This window comes from Cicer arietinum, chromosome 4, assembly GCF_000331145.2.
Source record: "Cicer arietinum cultivar CDC Frontier isolate Library 1 chromosome 4, Cicar.CDCFrontier_v2.0, whole genome shotgun sequence".
Taxonomy (NCBI): Eukaryota; Viridiplantae; Streptophyta; class Magnoliopsida; order Fabales; family Fabaceae; genus Cicer; species Cicer arietinum.
In genome coordinates, this window is record NC_021163.2 from 5,730,453 (window position 1) to 5,750,289 (window position 19,837).

General features: G+C 31.2%; 3 protein-coding genes across 4 annotated transcripts; all 3 read left to right on the plus strand.

Moving 5' to 3' along the window:
- Positions 1 to 6,819: 6,819 nt before the first annotated feature.
- LOC101493941 (uncharacterized) lies at positions 6,820 to 8,853 on the plus strand. Its single transcript, XM_004495639.4, has 3 exons — positions 6,820 to 7,149; positions 7,300 to 7,390; positions 8,543 to 8,853. Exons 1-3 carry the CDS (start codon positions 7,080 to 7,082, stop codon positions 8,661 to 8,663), a joined length of 282 nt encoding a protein of 93 aa, XP_004495696.1. The 5' UTR covers positions 6,820 to 7,079; the 3' UTR covers positions 8,664 to 8,853.
- Positions 8,854 to 13,658: 4,805 nt separating this feature from the next.
- LOC101493624 (large ribosomal subunit protein eL22z-like) lies at positions 13,659 to 15,302 on the plus strand. Its single transcript, XM_004495638.4, has 3 exons — positions 13,659 to 13,785; positions 13,887 to 14,148; positions 14,926 to 15,302. Exons 2-3 carry the CDS (start codon positions 13,916 to 13,918, stop codon positions 15,068 to 15,070), a joined length of 378 nt encoding a protein of 125 aa, XP_004495695.1. The 5' UTR covers positions 13,659 to 13,785; positions 13,887 to 13,915; the 3' UTR covers positions 15,071 to 15,302.
- Positions 15,303 to 17,503: 2,201 nt separating this feature from the next.
- Positions 17,504 to 19,346, plus strand: LOC101493302 (dormancy-associated protein-like). Of its 2 annotated transcripts, none has more exons than XM_027333117.2 (3): positions 17,504 to 17,687; positions 17,824 to 17,993; positions 19,035 to 19,346. In XM_027333117.2, the coding sequence occupies exons 1-3, from the start codon at positions 17,570 to 17,572 to the stop codon at positions 19,257 to 19,259; spliced, it is 513 nt and encodes a 170-aa protein (XP_027188918.1). In that variant the 5' UTR covers positions 17,504 to 17,569; the 3' UTR covers positions 19,260 to 19,346.
- The last annotated feature ends 491 nt before the right edge of the window (positions 19,347 to 19,837 follow it).

Here is a 19,837-nt window from a genome sequence, read left to right on the forward strand (position 1 = left end):
TTGTTGAGATGGAAAAACGCTTTGTAAAAAGTGATAAGGCTGAAACAAGTTCTTTGCTTCAGAATTTAATTTCCATGAAGTATCAAGGCAAGGGAAATATAAGAGAGCACATTATGATGATGTCCAACATTGCTTCTAAGCTTAAAGGTCTAAAGCTTGAGTTGTCAGATGACTTACTCATTCATTTAGTATTGCTGTCTCTTCCTTCGCAATTCAGTCAGTTTAAGGTGACTTATAATTGTCAAAAGGAGAAATGGACTCTTAATGAGCTCATTTCATTATGTGTGCAAGAAGAGGACAGGCTGAAGCAAGATAGGACTGAAAGTGCTCACTTTACTAGCATCTCTAAAGACAAGGGCAAAAGGAAAAGAATTGAGGAGCCCAAGAACAAAGCTGCTGCTAAGGGTCCAGAACAAAAGAAGCAGACTAAGGATAACAACTGCTTCTTCTGCAGGAGTTCTGGACACGTGAAGAAGGATTGTGCCAAATATCACGCTTGGCGTGTTAAGAAAGGTATGATTCTGTCTTTGGTCTGTTCTGAGGTTAATTTAGCTTCAGTACCTAGAAACACTTGGTGGTTAGACTCTGGTGCAACTACTAACATCAGTGTTTCAATGCAGGGTTGCCTGAACTTCCGAAAGCCTAGTGATACTGAAAGATGGATCTATGTAGGAGATGGGAAGAAGGTAGAAGTTGAAGCCATAGGAAAATTTAGATTATTATTAAGTTCCGGTCATTATTTGGATTTAAAAGACACTTTTGTTGTACCGTCATTTAGACGGAATTTGATCTCTATTTCTTATTTGGACAAATCAGGATATTATTGTTCATTCGGGAATAAAGAATTTACTTTGTCTTTAAATTCGAATGTTGTTGGAACCGGTTTACTTTCTGGTTATGATAATCTTTATTTGTTGGAAACTGTGGCTAACTATAATGAAACCTTGAATGTGGAATCACGTGGTACTAAGCGGAAAATTGACAATTTCAATTCAGGGGTGCTTTGGCACAAGCGTCTAGGTCACATCTCTAAAAATAGAGTTGAACGACTTGTGTCAGATGGAATTTTAGATTCCATTGACTTCACAGACTTTAACGTTTGTGTAGCATGCATTAAAGGAAAACAGACTAAAGATAAGAAATTAGGCGCATATAGAGCTACAGACGTCTTAGAATTGATACATACGGACATCTGTGGGCCATTTCCAACTCCTTCTTGGAATGGTCAACAATATTTTATATCATTCATAGACGATTATTCTAGATATGCCTACCTTTACCTAATTCACGAAAAGTCCCAATCAATAGACGTGTTCAAATCCTTTAAGGCAGAAGTTGAGAATCAACTTAATAAAAGAATTAAAAAGGTCAAATCTGATCGTGGTGGTGAATACTACGGCAGATATGACGGTTCAGGTGAACAACGTCCGGGACCATTTGCCAAATACCTAGAGGAATGTGGAATCGTCCCACAATACACTATGCCGGGGTCACCCAGCATGAATGGTGTAGCTGAAAGACGAAACAGGACTCTTAAGGATATGGTAAGGAGTATGATTTGTCATTCCACCTTGCCAGAGTCACTCTGGGGAGAGGCATTAAAAACAGCAGCATACATTCTTAATAGAGTACCAACTAAGGCAGCGGCTAAAACACCTTATGAGCTTTGGATTGGGCGTAAGCCTAGTCTGAAGCACCTTCATGTTTGGGGATGTCCAGCTGAGGCAAGGCCTTATAGGCCGAATGAAAAGAAATTTGAACCCCGAACAATTAGCAGCTATTTTATAGGGTACTCAGAAAAATCAAGGGGCTATAAATTTTATGATCCTAATTTGAGAACAATTTTTGAGACGGGAACGGCAACGTTCTTTGAGGATATTGAGTTTGGGGGGAAGATTAAGGTTAAAGATTTTGTCTTTGAGGAAGAATCGGTAACAATTCCAGAACTGATTCTTCCACCAATTGACTTTCCCATTATTGAACAAACTCAAGATGATCTGGTTGTTCAGGAAGAACAAAATCCAGATCAAATTCAAGATCCTCAAGAACAAGTGCCTCAAGAGCCAGCTCCATTGCGGAGATCCACTAGAGAAAGGAAAAATGCTATTTCGGATGATTATGTAGTATTTATCAATGAGGTAGAGGAAAATGTTGGCATGACGGAAGACGACCCAGTCAACTTTCATCAAGCCATGCAAGATTCTCGTTCAGATAAGTGGATCGAAGCAATGAATGAGGAGTACAAGTCTATGCAAGACAATTCAGTTTGGGAACTTATCCCATTACCTGAAGGAAAGAAACCCATTGGTTGCAAATGGATTTTTAAAACCAAGCGGGATTCCAATGGTAATGTGGAGAGATATAAGGCACGTCTTGTAGCTAAGGGTTATACTCAAAAGGAAGGGATTGATTATAAAGAGACTTTCTCTCCGGTTTCATCGAAGGACTCTTTAAGAATAATCATGGCTCTTGTTGCTCACTTTAATTTGGAGCTTCATCAAATGGATGTAAAAACAGCTTTTCTCAATGGCGACATTGATGAGACGATCTATATGGTGCAGCCAGAAAACTTTGTGTTGGGAGACCCAAAGAATATGGTGTGCAAACTAAGAAAATCCATTTATGGGCTAAAACAAGCTTCTCGTCAATGGTACCATAAATTTCATCAAGTAATTCTCTCATTTGGTTTTGAGATGAATACAGTTGATGATTGTGTGTATCATAAGTTCAGTGGGAGCAGACATATTTTCCTGGTCTTGTATGTTGATGACATACTGCTTGCCACTAACGATATAGGCATGTTGCACGAAACTAAGAAATTTCTATCAAAGCATTTTGAGATGAAAGATCTTGGTGACGCCTCTTTTGTATTAGGAATTCAGATACACCGAGACAGATCTCGAGGTATTCTTGGATTGTCACAAAAGAGCTATATCGATAAGGTTCTCAAAAGGTTTGGGTTACAGGATTGCAAACCAGGGGACACCCCAGTTGCTAAGGGAGACAAGTTTAGTCTCAAACAGTGCCCTAAGGGAAGTTTGGAAATTCAAGAAATGCAAAAGATCCCTTATGCTTCAGCTGTAGGGAGTCTTATGTATGCCCAAGTATGTACGCGTCCAGACATAGCGTTCATAGTAGGGATTTTAGGCAGATATTTAAGCAATCCAGGTCTTGACCATTGGAAAGCAGCCAAGAGGGTCATGAGATATTTGAAGAGAACAAGAAACTACATGCTCACATATAGGAGGTCAGACCAGTTAGAGATCACTGGGTACTCTGACTCGGATTTTGCGGGATGCCAAGACAGCTTAAGATCAACTTCAGGCTATGTCTTTCTGTTAGCTGGTGGAGCAGTTTCTTGGCGTAGTGCCAAGCAAGGTCTTACTGCTTCATCAACCATGGCAGCAGAATTCGTAGCAATTCATGAGGCATCTGACCAGGGCATTTGGCTGAGAAATTTTGTCACGGGGCTGCAAATAGTTGAAGGGATTGAAAGACCACTCAAGTTGTATTGTGACAATAGATCAGCAGTCCTGTATTCTAACAATAATAGGAGCTCAACCAAGTCAAAGCACATTGACATTAAGTTCCTAGTTGTTAAAGAGAAGGTACAAAGTGGACAGATATCCATAGAACACTTAAGGACAAACTCCATGATTGCGGATCCACTCACTAAAGGTCTACCACCCAAGGTCTTTCATGAGCATACTGCTCACATGGGTGTGCTACAGTTTGAGGAATCTTGATTTTAGTGGGAGTTTCGTCCATTATGTAATTCATGTTCTATGTTTAATTGTAAAGTACAAATACATTGTATTTGGACTTTCTGATCAGAAATAAAGTTTAAAGTATTTAGTTTTTGGTTACTTTGTACATTTAAGTTATGGTATGATCTCATTCGATAAAGTAGGACCAGTTGAAAATTGACATGCATTGACCAACTTCATGTAATTTTCATGCTACACTTTTCATAATGGGTCTATGTCATTTAGTTGTGTCAGTACGGGTGATCATTGATGGGTTTAGTTATGCTTATTATGACGAAAGCCTCTTTGGTTCCATGTGCTGATATGATTAATGGACGGGACAATTTGGATTATACTCAAGATAATTATAATGACATTTTTTGACGTCATAAAGTCTAACACACTCCTAAGGATACATGTGTGACCAGTGGGAGATTGTAAGATTTATGGGTCACATATGTAATTAATTAATAAAGTGTGTTAGGGTCATTATATAATTAGCCAATAAACTAGGGGTCAAATAATGTACAATAGTTTATGGCTAAAGAGCATAATAGTTATGAAAATTAATAGTGTAGATACCAGGCAGTTTCTAATTTAATGAGGGGCTGAATTGGAAATACTGCAATTTGGGATATAACTAATAATAGTTATATATAGGGATAATGGTCCCCAAGGCAAACACAACAAGACTATTCAGTTTCAAAACCCTAAAGGAGAAAATTCTCTGGTTCTCTCTATCCCCATCAAGAGAGCAAGGTCTTCAGGGTGTTTTGCTGAGGAAGATCACCCAACCCATTGGCTCTATCATCATCATCTCAGGATTTCACTAATGGCAATTCCCACAGGTACACTTCCGCCTTTGGCTATTCATCATGTAATTGACATGGATTGTTGAGCACAACGTTATTAAGGTTTTTTCAACAATAATAATAATAAAATATTAATGTAAACTATTTTATATTGACAAACAACATGATATATTAATTTTAAAGTTTTTAATAGATTATAATTACAATTCACTAGTAGAATTTTGTCTTTTTAAAATAATAAGATCAACGATAATTATTTATTGTCATATAAAATTGATTTAAACTGATTACATCAACAACAAAAACTCTTCATTATAATATTAACCTTGTTCATTATTTTTAATAACTATTGATATATTCAGAATAATAATTTTTTTTCTTCCGCTAACACTATATTTATCACTCTTAGTCTATTATCTTTTTAACTAGATCGTATAATTGTGCCATGCATGGAAACATGACTATAAATTGATATATTTTATTATTAAATTAAGGGATAAAGTTTATTAAAACAAAAAATATATATAACTAGTTTCAATAACTTTTTTAATATTAAAATATAAAATACGTGAAAATTGCTATGTCAATAGGTCTATATTTATTATATACGCAGTGAGATATCTTCAATTGATATCTTAAACAAACTACAAATATATTGAAGTGTCTATAAAAAGAAATTACGCATTCCAATCAGTAAACTTGATTTGTAATCTTTGTTCTTACAAAGGCATGTAAACTGTTTTTCGTGGTTTGTAAAAAATTGAAAACATGCATGTACAATAAAAACTTATTCCAAAATAAAATAATAATTATTGCAAATGTTTTTATTTATTAAGAAAAAACATTAGAATTAAAGTAATTAATAAAAGAATTTACCAAAACAACAATTAATACAAAACTAAAAAAAATAAAAAATATATAAAATTAATTAATAAATATATAACTAACTTAGGAGGAAAAACCTACTATATGACTATCTTACTTTATATATTCTGTTGTTATTATTATTATTATTATTATTATTATTATTATTATTATTATTATTATTATTATTATTATTATTATTATTACTATTATTACTATTATTATTATTATTATATAAAGTACTAAAAATCACTTATTTTTTAAGTAAAAGAATGTAAAGGGTCAACAAAATCTAAATAAATTAAGGGATGTGAATAGTTAAAAAAAAATGAAATTATTAAAAATATGTTGATAATTAAAATAAAATCAATTAATTTTTTAAATAAATATAATTAATTTACATATTTTAATAAAAAATACTTAATTTATTAATTTATCTATCATTTGGGAGAGTAAAAAAACCTTCATTTACTTGTTAACTAACTTTTATATATAATGATATCATCGATAAAAATAAAAATAAAAAACGTATAAAAATAATGTTACTACAAACAAAAAATAAACAATGATTTTTTAAAATTTTGACTTTGTATTATCAAAGTTTCGTGACAAAAATAATTTAAAAAAAGGTAATAAATAAGAACACGAATAATAAATATGACAAAAAAATATAAGAGAAAGCAGTATAGAAAAAATAAGAGACCAACTTATATCTATTTTTGTCTATTAATTTTAAAAATGTTATAACAGGTGACAAAAAAAAAACTTTGCATTAACAAAAAATATTTAAAGGTCTCACAACATAATGAAGACAATTATTCAAATGATATATTGGAGTGAATTCTAAATAAGAAAAAAATATGATCTAAAGTTTAAGAAAGATAATTAAAAGAGTAGTATATATATCCATAAATTTTTTTAATGGTTTTTTGAGATTGTTGTAAGTGAAGAAATTTGTCCAAACTGTACTAAAGAAAAAATGAAAACACAAAAACTAATAAATATATTATAATTGTATCGAAGAAAACATAGAAATAAAAAAAAGATTAATGTTTTAGTATTATGTGAAATAAATTAAACCAAAAATTAATATAAATACTTCAAATGGTAGAGTATAAAAAGTTGTGAAAAAACATTAAAAACAAAAAAGAAAATAAATAATTTAATATTGTGAGAAATAATAAAAGATAAATTAATTAATAATTAAAATAATAAAGTATAAAAACTTACAAAAATACCATTAATTTGAGATAAAAAAGATTTTATGTATACTTAACAACTTAACTTTGATTATTATATTAATAGTAAATATGAATATATAAATAGTTAATAAAAATAAATTTAATAAATATATTATTTTGATTATTGTTAATATAGCTAAGTAAAATATCATTAGTTGTGGAACGGAAAGTGTATTAAAATCACGTGCGGTAACATGGGCAACAGCATAGTTCCGCCGCCTAATAGACCAGGTTCACAATGACAACTTGTCATTTGATTCTAATCTTTTTTTTCTTCTCACGCAATTTCCATTTTCCAACACCGTATAAAAACGGAAAAACCTTCAGCATAATAACCGCGTATACTCCTATTCTTTTTTCTTCCTTCTTAAATCTATTTTTTTCTTCACCTTCGTACCTTCCTTCTTCCAGCTATTATGGCGGATGCTAAAACCCAAATTGAGTCTCTCAGAAAATGGGTCGTCGAACACAAGCTACGTACTGTTGGTAAATTTCTCAATCATTTCATTTTATTCAAATATTTTTTTTATTTTCTTGGTATGTGTCATTTTTCAAATAAATGTTATTAGGTCATTATTATTTTGTTGTTGTTGAAGATTGTCTAATTTAGATCTCTGTGATTGATATTGGGATCAGGGTGTTTGTGGCTTAGTGGTATTACGGGTTCAATTGCATACAACTGGTCTAGACCTAACATGAAAACCAGTGTTAAGATCATTCACGCCAGGTTTGTTACCATTCCCCCCCTTTTTTTAATTAATGTTTTTTATTCATGACAATTTTTCTGGATTTCTTATGTCTACAATTAGCCCTCTTTTTTTGCTTATAAAATTGTGTAGTCCATATTTGGTGAACAGATTTTGTGTTACATAATTATAACCGTGAGAAGTGAAGGGTGTTTGGTTATTTTTCTTGCCGGAATAGTTGAGTTTTATAATTATAATTATTATATTATATTATAGGGTTCTACGTTCATCTTCTTAGTTATGACCTACGAGACTGTCATGTGTTAATTGAATGTTAAGATTGGGTTGATGTTTTGGTCCATAGCAACTTGTTGTGTTGGTTCCTTTTGATGTAGTTTTCACTTTTGCCTATTTGGTTTTTGTGAATGAAAAATTGGTTTTTGAATGTATTTTTATTTGATTAAAAGTGAGTTGAATGCAAATTAATTAATGTTTGTATAGATTTAAATAAAAGTCTATTGAACAATTAACTTGAGGTTAGAGTTGATTTCTTCTCATAGGAATTATAAATCTCAGCTCAAATTAGAATCTATTTGGGGTTAGAATCGCGTTCTCTTCATGGAAGTCAAACACTCATATGTGTCGAAGTCAATTTTATGATTCTAAATCACTTTTATGTCTCATAAAAGTAAATTTCTCCATTGGGATTTTAGTGGAAGGGCAATAAAATATTATTTTTGGTGAACAGTGTGTTTGTGTAGCTTTTTTTTATCAAATCTAAAACAAACTAGTGATGTCTAAGGTGAACCTTCTATTAAGTGCTTCACGGTGAACCATGAGTAAGAACCTTGGTTCAAGTTTTTTTGGGCACCACTGCCATCGTCTACAAGAACGGGTTTTATGTTCTGCAATGTTTTCTTGCTATATTGATTCTTCTCTATAACCACTCGATTGGAGGGAGGCGTTTTTATCTCTAAAAAATAAAAATACAGAATAAAAAAATTTGAAAATAAATGATGCTTTCATGGTGAAACAAGGCCATCATATTTGAAACCCCAAGGATATGGGTTTGTCACTTTAGCCAATACAAGTAGTAGTAGACACTAGACAGATGCTTTCATGGTGAACTGGTGTGAAATTTTTTCTTTCAAGTTTACTCTTCGCGCTAATCATATTGAGCCATTTTGTCTCAGGTTGCATGCTCAGGCTCTTACACTAGCAGCATTAGCAGGAGCTGCAGTGGTAGAATATTATGATCATAAGTCTGAAGAAAGGGCTGCAAATAATTCTAGGCAACAAATGAAACGCAATTAGAGTTCCAATTCTTTGTACTAGTTGATCTTTGTATCTGATCTGACGTATCGCAGCTTGGCATAGTAGAGTTCTGGTGATTGCAAATTTTGCAATATAATTTTGTTGTCCATCAATTCGTAAAATAAGATACTACATTGAAATGTTTACATACGAGAGAATATATTTCTTGCTGCTAATTGCTTTGGATTAATCTTCGAACAAATATCATTCATGTTCATTTTAAAGGGAAAAATAATACTCATCAATTATCAATTGTTGATGAGAAAATAAACTGTTGATAAATGTATTTATTTTGTGTCGATATTAATTGATATGTATAATTTTGATCTCCACACCGGTTATTAATATCCATAGTCTGTGTGAACTCTTCCTTATTATTAGAACTTGCATGTTAACAACCACTTCATTTGGAATACTTGGGCATGGTGTGAACTCTCCTCCTATTTCATCTATTTGAAAGTATCCAAGATAAGCATACTGAAAAACCAAATCGAGCAGAAAAATTGAACTGGAATGTTGAGAAGGGGATAGGAGTGTTAGGATTCGGAGTTGTTAAGTACTCAAATGGTCGGAATGAAGAAAACCGATTACTCTTGGGAGTACAAGATGGGGGAAATGGAGGCTAGTCCCGCTTAGTCCACGAGATACCCCACACTAAGATAATATCACCATCAGCTCCTAATGTTCTTTGGATTGAACCGTAACGAGATGTATTTTGATAAAAATAATAATTTTGAATTAATTAATTTAAAAATGTATTTTGGAGGGTTTTGAAAATATAAGAGGTAGAGGAAGAAAAAGTATTATTTCAAGATGTTAAGAGTATGTTTTAAATTACGCCAAACATAAGAAGGGTTATGACCTATATTCACATTAAAGAAAATAATCTAGCACGAATGATTTTGGTAACCAAGGCATTAGGTTGATCATAAAATTTCCAAACCTCGTTGCTCAATTTAGCAAAATTGAAAGCAGATAAAGTAGAGAGGTAGTCTCCCCTCTCCAAGGTCTAAGACACTTCCAAAGTATATCCTTCATACACAAGCGAAAATATCTCTTGTTATGATCAACTATATAAAAAAAAAACCTGATTACACCACAAACCCAACAAGAAAATACACCAAGATCAATCATAAGAGTAAGGAAAATGCTTTATATATATATATATATATATAGGGTTGTGAAAAAAAATCCGGTTATGGTCTAAATCTAAAATTGGATCCAAATCTATTTTAAATATTCGGTTAAGATCGCATGATTATAATTCGGTTTATTTATGAATCGGTTGGATACTCACTTATGTTTTATATTTGAATTTGGTTTTTATCCACTCAACTCCCAAAAATCTTAAATCTCAAAAACTCTAAAACAATTCTGATTTTGCCATCACTCCACCGACCTTCCACCTTTCGGCAACGTTTTCCGATAATTTATTACTAACTTCATTGAGATATTACTGACTTCATTTAATCAATTACTTATTACTAGAGTTGTAAAAAAAAACCCTCAAACTTCAAAGTCTCCTTTAAATTTTTTTTTATTAAGTCTTTAATATTAAGTCAATTTTTTTATAACTTCGACTCATTATTTCATTATTTTTTGTAGGCTTAAGGGAGGGGACTCATATACCCCAATATTTTGTTAATTTTGAGATTTTGTTTCGAAAAATTATTCAAATTTATTTTTTTTCAAAAAAGTATGAGAAAAAAATTAAAAACTTTTTTTTTTCTCAGAAATACTTTAAATCGAATTTTTTTCTCAAAAATTTGTTGAAAAAAGTTTTAAAAAAATTTATCGAAAAAATAAAAAAAAACTTTCTCGAATTAAAAAAATTGTAAATTATTTTTTATCAAAAAAAATCAAAAAAAAATCGAGAAAAAAATTATTTTTAAAAAAAAAAACTGATTTTAAAATTGAATTTTTCGAAACTGGTTATTTAACCATAACCAATTTTACAACTAGTTTTATACCAGAAAGCGAATTTGATTATAAATCTAAATCCATATATTAATTTTAAAAAAAAAAATCAACAATCAACCATGCACAACCTTATATGATTATCCAAAGTAAGTGAGATATATGAAAGATAATTAGTTCTTTGTATGGTTAGCGATAATAAAAAACCACTCAATGAAGTAATAAGTAATAAGTAATAAGTAATAAGTAATAAGTAATTCATATATGAAAGATAATAAGTAATAAGTAATTCATATATGAAAGATAATTATCCACTTACTTTGTGTATATGAATTTTTTTTATTAGTTCTTTGTATGGTTAGCGATAATAATTTTTTTTATTAATTAAATGATATTTCTTCATTTAAATTAATAAAAATTACATCTATTAATAACAACACTTCAATTTTTTTTTTTTAAACTAAGAAAACAAACTCGCAACATCGAATTCAGTAACATAAAATGACATAATGTCTACAATTTTAACAAAGTCTATAAACATAACAAAATTAAAGTGTTCAAAATAAACATGTCTCTTAAATTGTAACATTGGATATATCAAAATCATTGATTGAATTTATAAATTTGAATCAAACAAATATCGCAACAAGACAAGAAATCAAACACCGCACCGAAACATAAAATCAAATGCGACCCCAAGATAGGAAAAACTAAATATATATGCTATTTGATTAAAAGATGAAAAAATAAATCAGAAAAATAATTTTAGGTCAAAAAATAATTTTATATCACCCTTCTCTAATGAATGAAAAAACAAATAAAAAATTGTAGGGACGAAAACTATGTTGAGACAAACTCCATATTTAAAGTTTTGATGAAAATAAACAAATGTTAATTAAGAAGGTTAATTATGATTCTAAAATGTTATGTTAATTTAACTTGTGCTTTTGAATGAATTTATTTAAGAACAGAATCAAGCAAATCAGAAAAAAAACAGCAATAAGAACATTCTGCATAAAAACAGAGAATGATCTCCAGTTTCAAGAATGTTCATCACAACATATTGACCAATCATTCTTCACCTCTTTAACAAAGATTCTACCTTACTGTTTTGGAAAGGCTTTAACAAGTTACCTTTCAAAACATGAAAGGATTTTTACAATTTACTCAAGATTTGACAAAACAACCTTGAGTTACAAAGTGATGGATTTGAGACTATTTAGAATCTTGATATTTACTCAACTCTTGTTTGAGAAATATATTCTGTAAATAGACCTCAGTTGTAAATGATTACAACACAAAGATTAAAACAAAACAACAAACTATAAGAAAGATTTTGAGACACTTGAGTATGATTGAAAATATTGATCTTTTGCTTGGTGTTGATTGTTGTGTTTTGTTCTTCAACTTGCAGCTGCATTTATAGACTCCAAGAAGGCTTATGACAGCTCATGTGACTGTTGGAAAGGGACCAGCTGTCATAAAAGAGTTGTTGGATAAGTTCTGCCAAAAGCAAGATTGATGAGCTGTATCAAAAGATCGATCCAAGATTGATCTTTTGGTTTGTGATGAACTGGCCTTGTACTTTGTGATTTGTGTCAGTATGTCAGCCTTGAGTACTGCTTTTCTGTTACTTGTGCAGGCTTTAGAATAGTTCAAATCAGTAGTGTACTTTGCTACTTGTAGTCTTGTACTTGCATTTGCTTTTCAAGAGGAATGATCTTTGTGATATGCCTTTATTGAAGCATGCCTTTGATTCTTCAAATTCTGGAATATATATGACTTGGATGGATCTTTTGTTGATTATATGAGAGTATAGGATGAAAATTATTTCCAGGATTGATGTTTGTTTTCCAGAACTGCTTCAAGATCAATCTGCGTTTTCCAGAACTGCTTCAAGATCAATCTGCGTTTTCCAGAACTGCTTCAAGATCAATCTGCGTTTTCCAGAACTGCTTCAAGATCAATCTGCGTTTTCCAGAACTGCTTCAAGATCAATCTGCGTTTTCCAGAACTGCTTCAAGATCAATCTGCGTTTTCCAGAACTGCTTCAAGATCAATCTGCGTTTTCCAGAACTGCTTCAAGATCAATCTGCGTTTTCCAGAACTGCTTCAAGATCAATCTGCGTTTTCCAGAACTGCTTCAAGATCAATCTGCGTTTTCCAGAACTGCTTCAAGATCAATCTGCGTTTTCCAGAACTGCTTCAAGATCAATCTGCGTTTTCCAGAACTGCTTCAAGATCATTCTGCGTTTTCCAGAATTGCTTTCTTTGATCTGATTTGTGATGTTTGATACCTATCTTGTTTTAACACACTCAAATGCACATGTTAAATATCAAAACACTTAGAATCATAATTAGAATTCTTAATTAACTTTTTGTTTGTTTTCATCAAAACATTAAATTGAGATTTTGTCTCAACACAATTTACTTTGTAGTTTATAAATATATTATTGTTATCAATACTCTAATTTATGAAAGAGTTTAATTTTGACGTACTGCTAGTGTAAAAATTATATATGGTCGAAAAATTATAATCAATCATGTTAATGACTTTATAAATAGTTATGATAAAAATTAAATATTATTAATGATTTAATTATTGTAATTGATTAACATCGTAAAATCCTTTTATACTAATCGTGTATATAAATTTAACCGTATATATAAATTAAATTATATATGAAATATTATATTTTAATTAATACAATAATATAATCTAAAAGACTTAAGATGTGTTTGGATCATCAATGACTAAAATAAATTTTAAATGAATTGATTTAAAAAAAATTAATTTTAATTAAAATTAATTTAAATAGAAAATGTTTTATATTTAAATATATTTATGTGAAAATGAATTCAATAAATTTTAATATAAAAATCACATTTACATTCGAAAACTAAAAATCTTTACTTCAAATTATAATCAATTTTAAAAATAAAATTAATTTAATTTAATAATACAAAAATATATCAAAATCAATTTTAATAATCTAAAATTGATTTTGAGTTCTCCAAAATTGAAATCAAACTCATAGACCAATTTGTTTTTATTTTAACTTTTTTTTTCCAAAATGATACGGGATGAAACGCGCGTTTTATGTGAGCGTATAAAAAGAAAGGCAAATCAATGCCCTAATTTTTGCCACTGCCGTCCATTTTCTTTCTTCACATTGTGCCGTGCTCTCTTTGGCTGCGTCTCAAGGTAATGCAATCCCTATCACCTCTCCGCATTCTTTTTGACTTGAGGAAACACATTATAATTGCAATATAAATTCAATTTCAATTGAAATAATCTCTTTTCAGAGTTTCATAGTAGAAACTGAAGATAAAAAATGGGTCGAGGAGATGCAGCTGGTTCCAAGGGGAAGAAGAAGGGATTGACAACATTTACCATTGACTGCGCCAAGCCCGTGGAGGACAAGATCATGGACATTGCCTCTCTCGAAAAGTTCCTTCAAGAGAGGATTAAGGTTGGTGGTAAACCTGGTGCTCTTGGCGACGCCGTCACTGTTTCACGTGAAAAGAGCAAAATCACCGTTACTTCTGACAGCAACTTCTCCAAACGGTTATTCTCTATTTTTATAATTTTATTTATCTTCTTACTTATATTTGTGACTTAACTTCTTACTTATAACTTTATTATTAGGTTTTGCTAGAATTTATTTTGAGTGCCTTCATGCTAACAAAATTTTGAGGTTAAAATAGTTCACTTGTGTTTTGTTATGATATTTCGAAAATTAGTTAAGTGCATGTTTTGAATCACGGCAAATTTGATGAAATCATGGTTTGAATCCTGATTTTGTTGAAACTCTAAATGGTAGCTTTTGTTCAAATCATGGTGTGCAACTGTGGTTTTGTTGCACTCACTCACCGCCAATCCAAACATGCCCAATAGTTAATTTTGAAATCCTGTTTGGGTGGTATTCTAAACAGGTTATTAGTAATTGTAATCACAATATGAGTTTGCTCTCATTGTTGCTTTTTATTAGATTGGTATTTTATGTAAACTTTTGATTCATTGAATATATAATCTCTTGGTTGTTGTTTTTGAGAGAGATAGCAAAAACTTTCAAATGCTATTGGCATTTTTGTTCTGAATTGTAGTAATTGTTGTTTCTCTTAAAAATGGTAGATTTCTGTATATTCCCAGTTGTTTACCACCTGCTTTAAATGGCTTTGGTTGATTGTAATTGTTTGTATTCAGAAGTGGTGTCTCCATGAAAATTGATTGTGAATTTGCTCCTCTCTATCTTCAGCTTTCAGAATTAGTGCTTTGTACATGATTTATTTTTGTGATTTGAAGGAGATTACATGCTTTTTCTAACATCTCATATTGTTCCAGGTATCTCAAGTACTTGACCAAAAAGTACTTGAAGAAACACAATGTACGGGACTGGCTTAGAGTGATTTCTTCTAACAAAGATAGAAGTGTTTATGAACTGAGGTACTTCAACATTGCCGAGAATGAAGGAGAGGAAGAAGATTAATTGTGCGTTGTTCAGCTTATTCATTTTAGAACCTTGTCAAAACCCTTTTCTCATGTTAGATTATTTTTTGCCAAGTATTGCTTGAGACATGTTTTTTGCATTAGTAGCAATTTTACAATTTTGTTCATTTAAGAGTTGCGGCACCACTTTTGTTGGAATGGAAATAGAGTTCACTTGTTATACTGTCAAGTACTGCCTTCGATACAATTCTATTGTGGTAACTTTCCCTGGATATCTCTTGTTATGGGTTCAATGGTAAGGATGAGATTTGAATCTATGGTTCTATGGGGTTGTGTGCCCAAACTTATTACTAATTAAGTCTTGTTCCCACATTGTTTGGAACTTGAAGTAGGTTTATCAAGTGATGTTCATTGTTCAAAGGGGCCAGTAGCTTGCTTATTAAACTTACATTTTTGCATTATGTATTTTTTTGGGTCAATTTGCATTTATGTTTGGCATTGTTTACAGAAAGCAAGAGGAGGGTTGAGAATATCTCATATACACAATACATATAAAATTTATAGATACTCATTCCTATCATGTAAAAGAATTTGCTTGGTAGTGGCTAGTAAATCTACCAGAGTATATGAAATATGTTATAATATGAATCTCAATCAGAAACTTCCGTGGATAAGAAAATTATCTCTTTCTGCTTATAACATTGCATATTAAAAGACATTATTATTTCTTAACTGGGTAATTTGACATCACCTACCTGGTGAGCTTGCTATGAGAGTATTACAGCATAAACATGCCATGGAATTCGACTAATGCAAGCTTACTTAATTACTACTAAGCCTTCTCCATTTATCTCTGAATTGGCAGCACATAAAAGCGTTTGGAAGCCCATATCCAGATTCTACTTTCGATATGGCAGGTTGCTAGGAAGGTTTTTTATGTAACAAACACACGACTATATGTTTGCTATGCAATTCAAAAGCCAAGCCGTAAAGTTCCCCAACCCTTAAATGACACATCATAAAGCTGCTTCTCATGAATAGACAATCGCAAATCTGAAGCAGCTGCAATCATTTAGAAACTAAAAAATTAATCCACCCTACCGAAATCTCATTCAGAAAAGCATAGTATAGTGCCCTGATGTCCACTACATGTGAGATCTCAAATGGCTACTATATCTCTAATAAATTCCGTTTCCTTATATTAGGACAATTGATCAGCCATCAGATTGCACATGATCTTTCCGATGAATGGACAAAACAAATAGAAATCAACTACCACCTAGTTTGAGACAGTTCTAGCCAACATCAGTTAAACTAAACCGCATGGACAAACAGTTAAGCTTGCCGGAGCATATTTGTAAAGTTCAGTTAGTAAACTTAGCTAAAACATTAGTCACTTGATTGATCTCACTAAAAATATTGTTCCATCTAATCTCCGAATCCACACCTCTAAGGGATTTGATAGGAGATAAAACGACACAACATGACAAAGATGCCTCGAACAGCTATCACCTTCAAACAAGCATATAACCATGAGAGTCACTTTCCAATATGATGTGACAAACTATGTCGTAACCACAACTAGATACCATAAATCTGTAGAGCATCTTCCCAAAATACGGGGAAAAAGTTGCAACAAAAGCACCATGTTTGTTCCTCAAAACACTTCCACAAAATAGCTCTACCATTAAGGTTGAGATACTTCCCGTCATTATTCAGCTTGATCCACAAATCCTCCACGGATGCCAGTTACTTTTCATTTTGTAAGATCCCTAAAATTTATATATTTCTAATAATATTTTTTTATGGGTGAAATGATACTTGGTAACGTGATAGTCTTAAAGAGTGTAGTGGCACATAATTAATTTTCAAACAAAATATCAAAAAGTATGACAGAAAATTAACATATGATATAAGACAGTTGATAAATAATTAAATATCTTAAATGTTAACAATATGAATGAATAGAGAAGACAAAAACAAAAGTAAGAATAAAAGGAAGACAAACTACTTTTAATATCATATAATCAAACATCTATTCTCAGATTCTTGATGCATTAGCGTGAAGTATCCAGAATTTGCATAAAGATGTGAAATAATAATTTATTGAGGTTATATATTATTGGGCTTTTATATGACAATTGTTTTTATTAACGATAGATAAAACTTTGTAACACTATAACATGTAAAGTTAAGGGGGACGTTATCTTCCGTTTTTGAATAACAGTGGTGGGTATTTATGGAAATGAACGGTGGGACAGAAAAGGACATCTCACGTGACAGTCCTTTGTTTTGTACACAAGCAAAGTCACGTGTCACGCCGCCACCATCGATCCCAAAATAAATCCCCGAACTAATGGGGCCCACGTGTCCGCCAAACCTTATCTCTTGGAGAATCAAGATCCACCATCCACGTCATATAGTGGCACTTGGATAGGAATAAACGGTGGAGATGGGTTTGAAACCCGAGGTTTGTTGTTAAATATCTATCTCACAGTCCTCCGAAATTCCGGAAGAAAATCGACGCACACTGAATCTGATGGACCTTCTTGATCATTTGTGGGATGACACCGTTGCTGGTCCTAGGCCGGAGAACGGTCTCGTCAAGCTCCGAAAGCACCCTACCTTCCCTAATTCCCCATCTATCTCCGCCAAGGGTACGCATGAAATTTCCCAAATTCCTTCTCATATAATAATAATAATAATAATAATAATTTACAGAACTTAACGAGAATTATAGAACAGGAATATGGTAGATGCTAACGTTTATGCACGATTTTGCGTTATGTTCAGAAGCAGAGGGTGGAAATGTGAGATCCTACGGTGGGGGTACGGCGGAGGAAGGGATGAGAGTGACACGTAGTATTATGATCGTGAAGCCAGCTGGGTACCAGAGTCAGAGTGGATCAGCTCCCGCTTCACCTGCGGGCTCTACTCCTCCGGTGTCTCCGTTTTCCGGTAAGGTGCTTATTATGTTTGAATATTGGATTGGATTTCTGGGAGGCTTGAGAGTTGTGACTTGTGAGTGAGAGTGAGAGACTGAGGTTGAACAGTAATTGTAATTTTGTATAGAGACTAATTATATATGTCCTTTAGGCGCCGTTTATCTTTCAATTGAAAATTTTTTCAACAAAATACCTGCACTTGCTTTTTCTTTTTTTTTTTTTGGTTTGTTGCACTTGCTTTTTTTTTACTAGGGGACAAATGGAGCTTTTTTTTTTTCATTTTAAATAATATTATTATAATAATTAGTAATTAATTGTTAATTTTATTAAAATAAAAAAATAAACTCTTCGTAAAAAAAATAAAAATTGAACTGATTATCTTGCTACTTCAACTCTTCCAAACCAAACCTGTGATTCTCTTTATTTTTTTTATGTTGGATATAAATATTTATTATTGATTTTTATGATATTAAAAAGTTTCATAAATATTGATGTATGACAATTAAATTGTGTAATAAATCTATTCTAAAAGTAAAAAATTTGTGTTAAAAAACTGAATTTTAAATTTTTTTAAAGTTAAATTACAACTTTTAAGACAAAATTTTACATGTAAGTTTTTAATATATATATATATATAAGGTGTTTGTTAACATTTCTTTTATAAAAAATTACAACACTAATTCATTATTTGAAAGCCAATTTAGACTAAATTCTCAACTCGTCTTATCATTACACTAGCTCAAAGAAAAACTTATTATCTCCGATTATTAATTACAGTGATTATATTTGAACACTTCTAACTCTACCATACACATTTAACATATTTATATTTCTTTTCTTATTACATCACAAAAATATTACATGTATCAATGAGTTTATTTTTTCTTTGTGAAGATTTAGATTGAGTGTATGAGTGTTGAAAGATCAATTATTATTATCTGGTGATGACAACAAACACAAGGAGATAGTTGAGAAAATAATGCACAGAAGTTGTATTTATTTATATGTAGCAAATTGAGTTGGAAAAATGAGTAATCCGTTTGATTTATTGATATATAGGAGGTAGAGAGGGGTTCCGTTTTGGAAGAAGGTCAACATCAAGTGCGTATGAGAACGAGAAGGCAGGCCAAAACAGACGAAGCCCTTCTTCTCCTTTCGATGTGTGATAAATTAACGTACTTTACGTTTACGTGCGTCCTCACTTTCGAATTTTTGTTTGTGTATAGAGGTCGTCTTATGCGAGTTAGCATGTGTGCTTTTTTTGTTTGTTTTTTGTTGCAGTAATTAAGTATAGTCCAGATGTTAATGGTTGCTCAGTTTAAATAACAACTTGTAAATAGTTATCTCCTTATAATATGTATATTAACTTTATTTTTATTTTTTAAAATTTTAAATTTCTTAATATTTTTTAAATTTTAAATACATCTAGCTACATTAATTTTGACATATATTTAAAATTATAATTATGAAATATAATTGAAAATGACTAAATATAACATTAGATACTCTAAATAATAAATTAAATATCAAAATAGAATTTAAATTTAATGACATTTAATTTGTTTATCTATTTACAAAAAACTAACAATGACTACAGTGTTGATTTTCATAAAATAATAGTGAAATATATTTTTAAATAGACTTTAAGACATTTTCAAATTTTAAAAAATGTCTTATAAGATTTTAACAGCAGACCTTTGACAAGTAATAGGGGATGTAGATCAGAAGCCCATATATACTTAGAGTATTTATTTATTAATAACAAAAATATTGTTCTACTAATATTTAATAAGAATACAGACTCTTATATAACAATCTCTAAAAATTTAAAATTGTGTCTATTTAATTGCTTAGATACATCT

Coding starts and splice junctions, on each gene's coding strand:
- LOC101493941 (XM_004495639.4), top strand. CDS start 7,080: ATGGCGGATGCTAAAACCCAAATTGAGTCTCTCAGAAAATGGGTCGTC. Junction 7,150..7,299: donor ACACAAGCTACGTACTGTTG/GTAAATTTCTCA, acceptor TATTGGGATCAG/GGTGTTTGTGGCTTAGTGGT. Junction 7,391..8,542: donor GTTAAGATCATTCACGCCAG/GTTTGTTACCAT, acceptor ATTTTGTCTCAG/GTTGCATGCTCAGGCTCTTA.
- LOC101493624 (XM_004495638.4), top strand. CDS start 13,916: ATGGGTCGAGGAGATGCAGCTGGTTCCAAGGGGAAGAAGAAGGGATTG. Junction 14,149..14,925: donor GACAGCAACTTCTCCAAACG/GTTATTCTCTAT, acceptor ATATTGTTCCAG/GTATCTCAAGTACTTGACCA.
- LOC101493302 (XM_027333117.2), top strand. CDS start 17,570: ATGGACCTTCTTGATCATTTGTGGGATGACACCGTTGCTGGTCCTAGG. Junction 17,688..17,823: donor CCCATCTATCTCCGCCAAGG/GTACGCATGAAA, acceptor CGTTATGTTCAG/AAGCAGAGGGTGGAAATGTG. Junction 17,994..19,034: donor TGTCTCCGTTTTCCGGTAAG/GTGCTTATTATG, acceptor ATTGATATATAG/GAGGTAGAGAGGGGTTCCGT.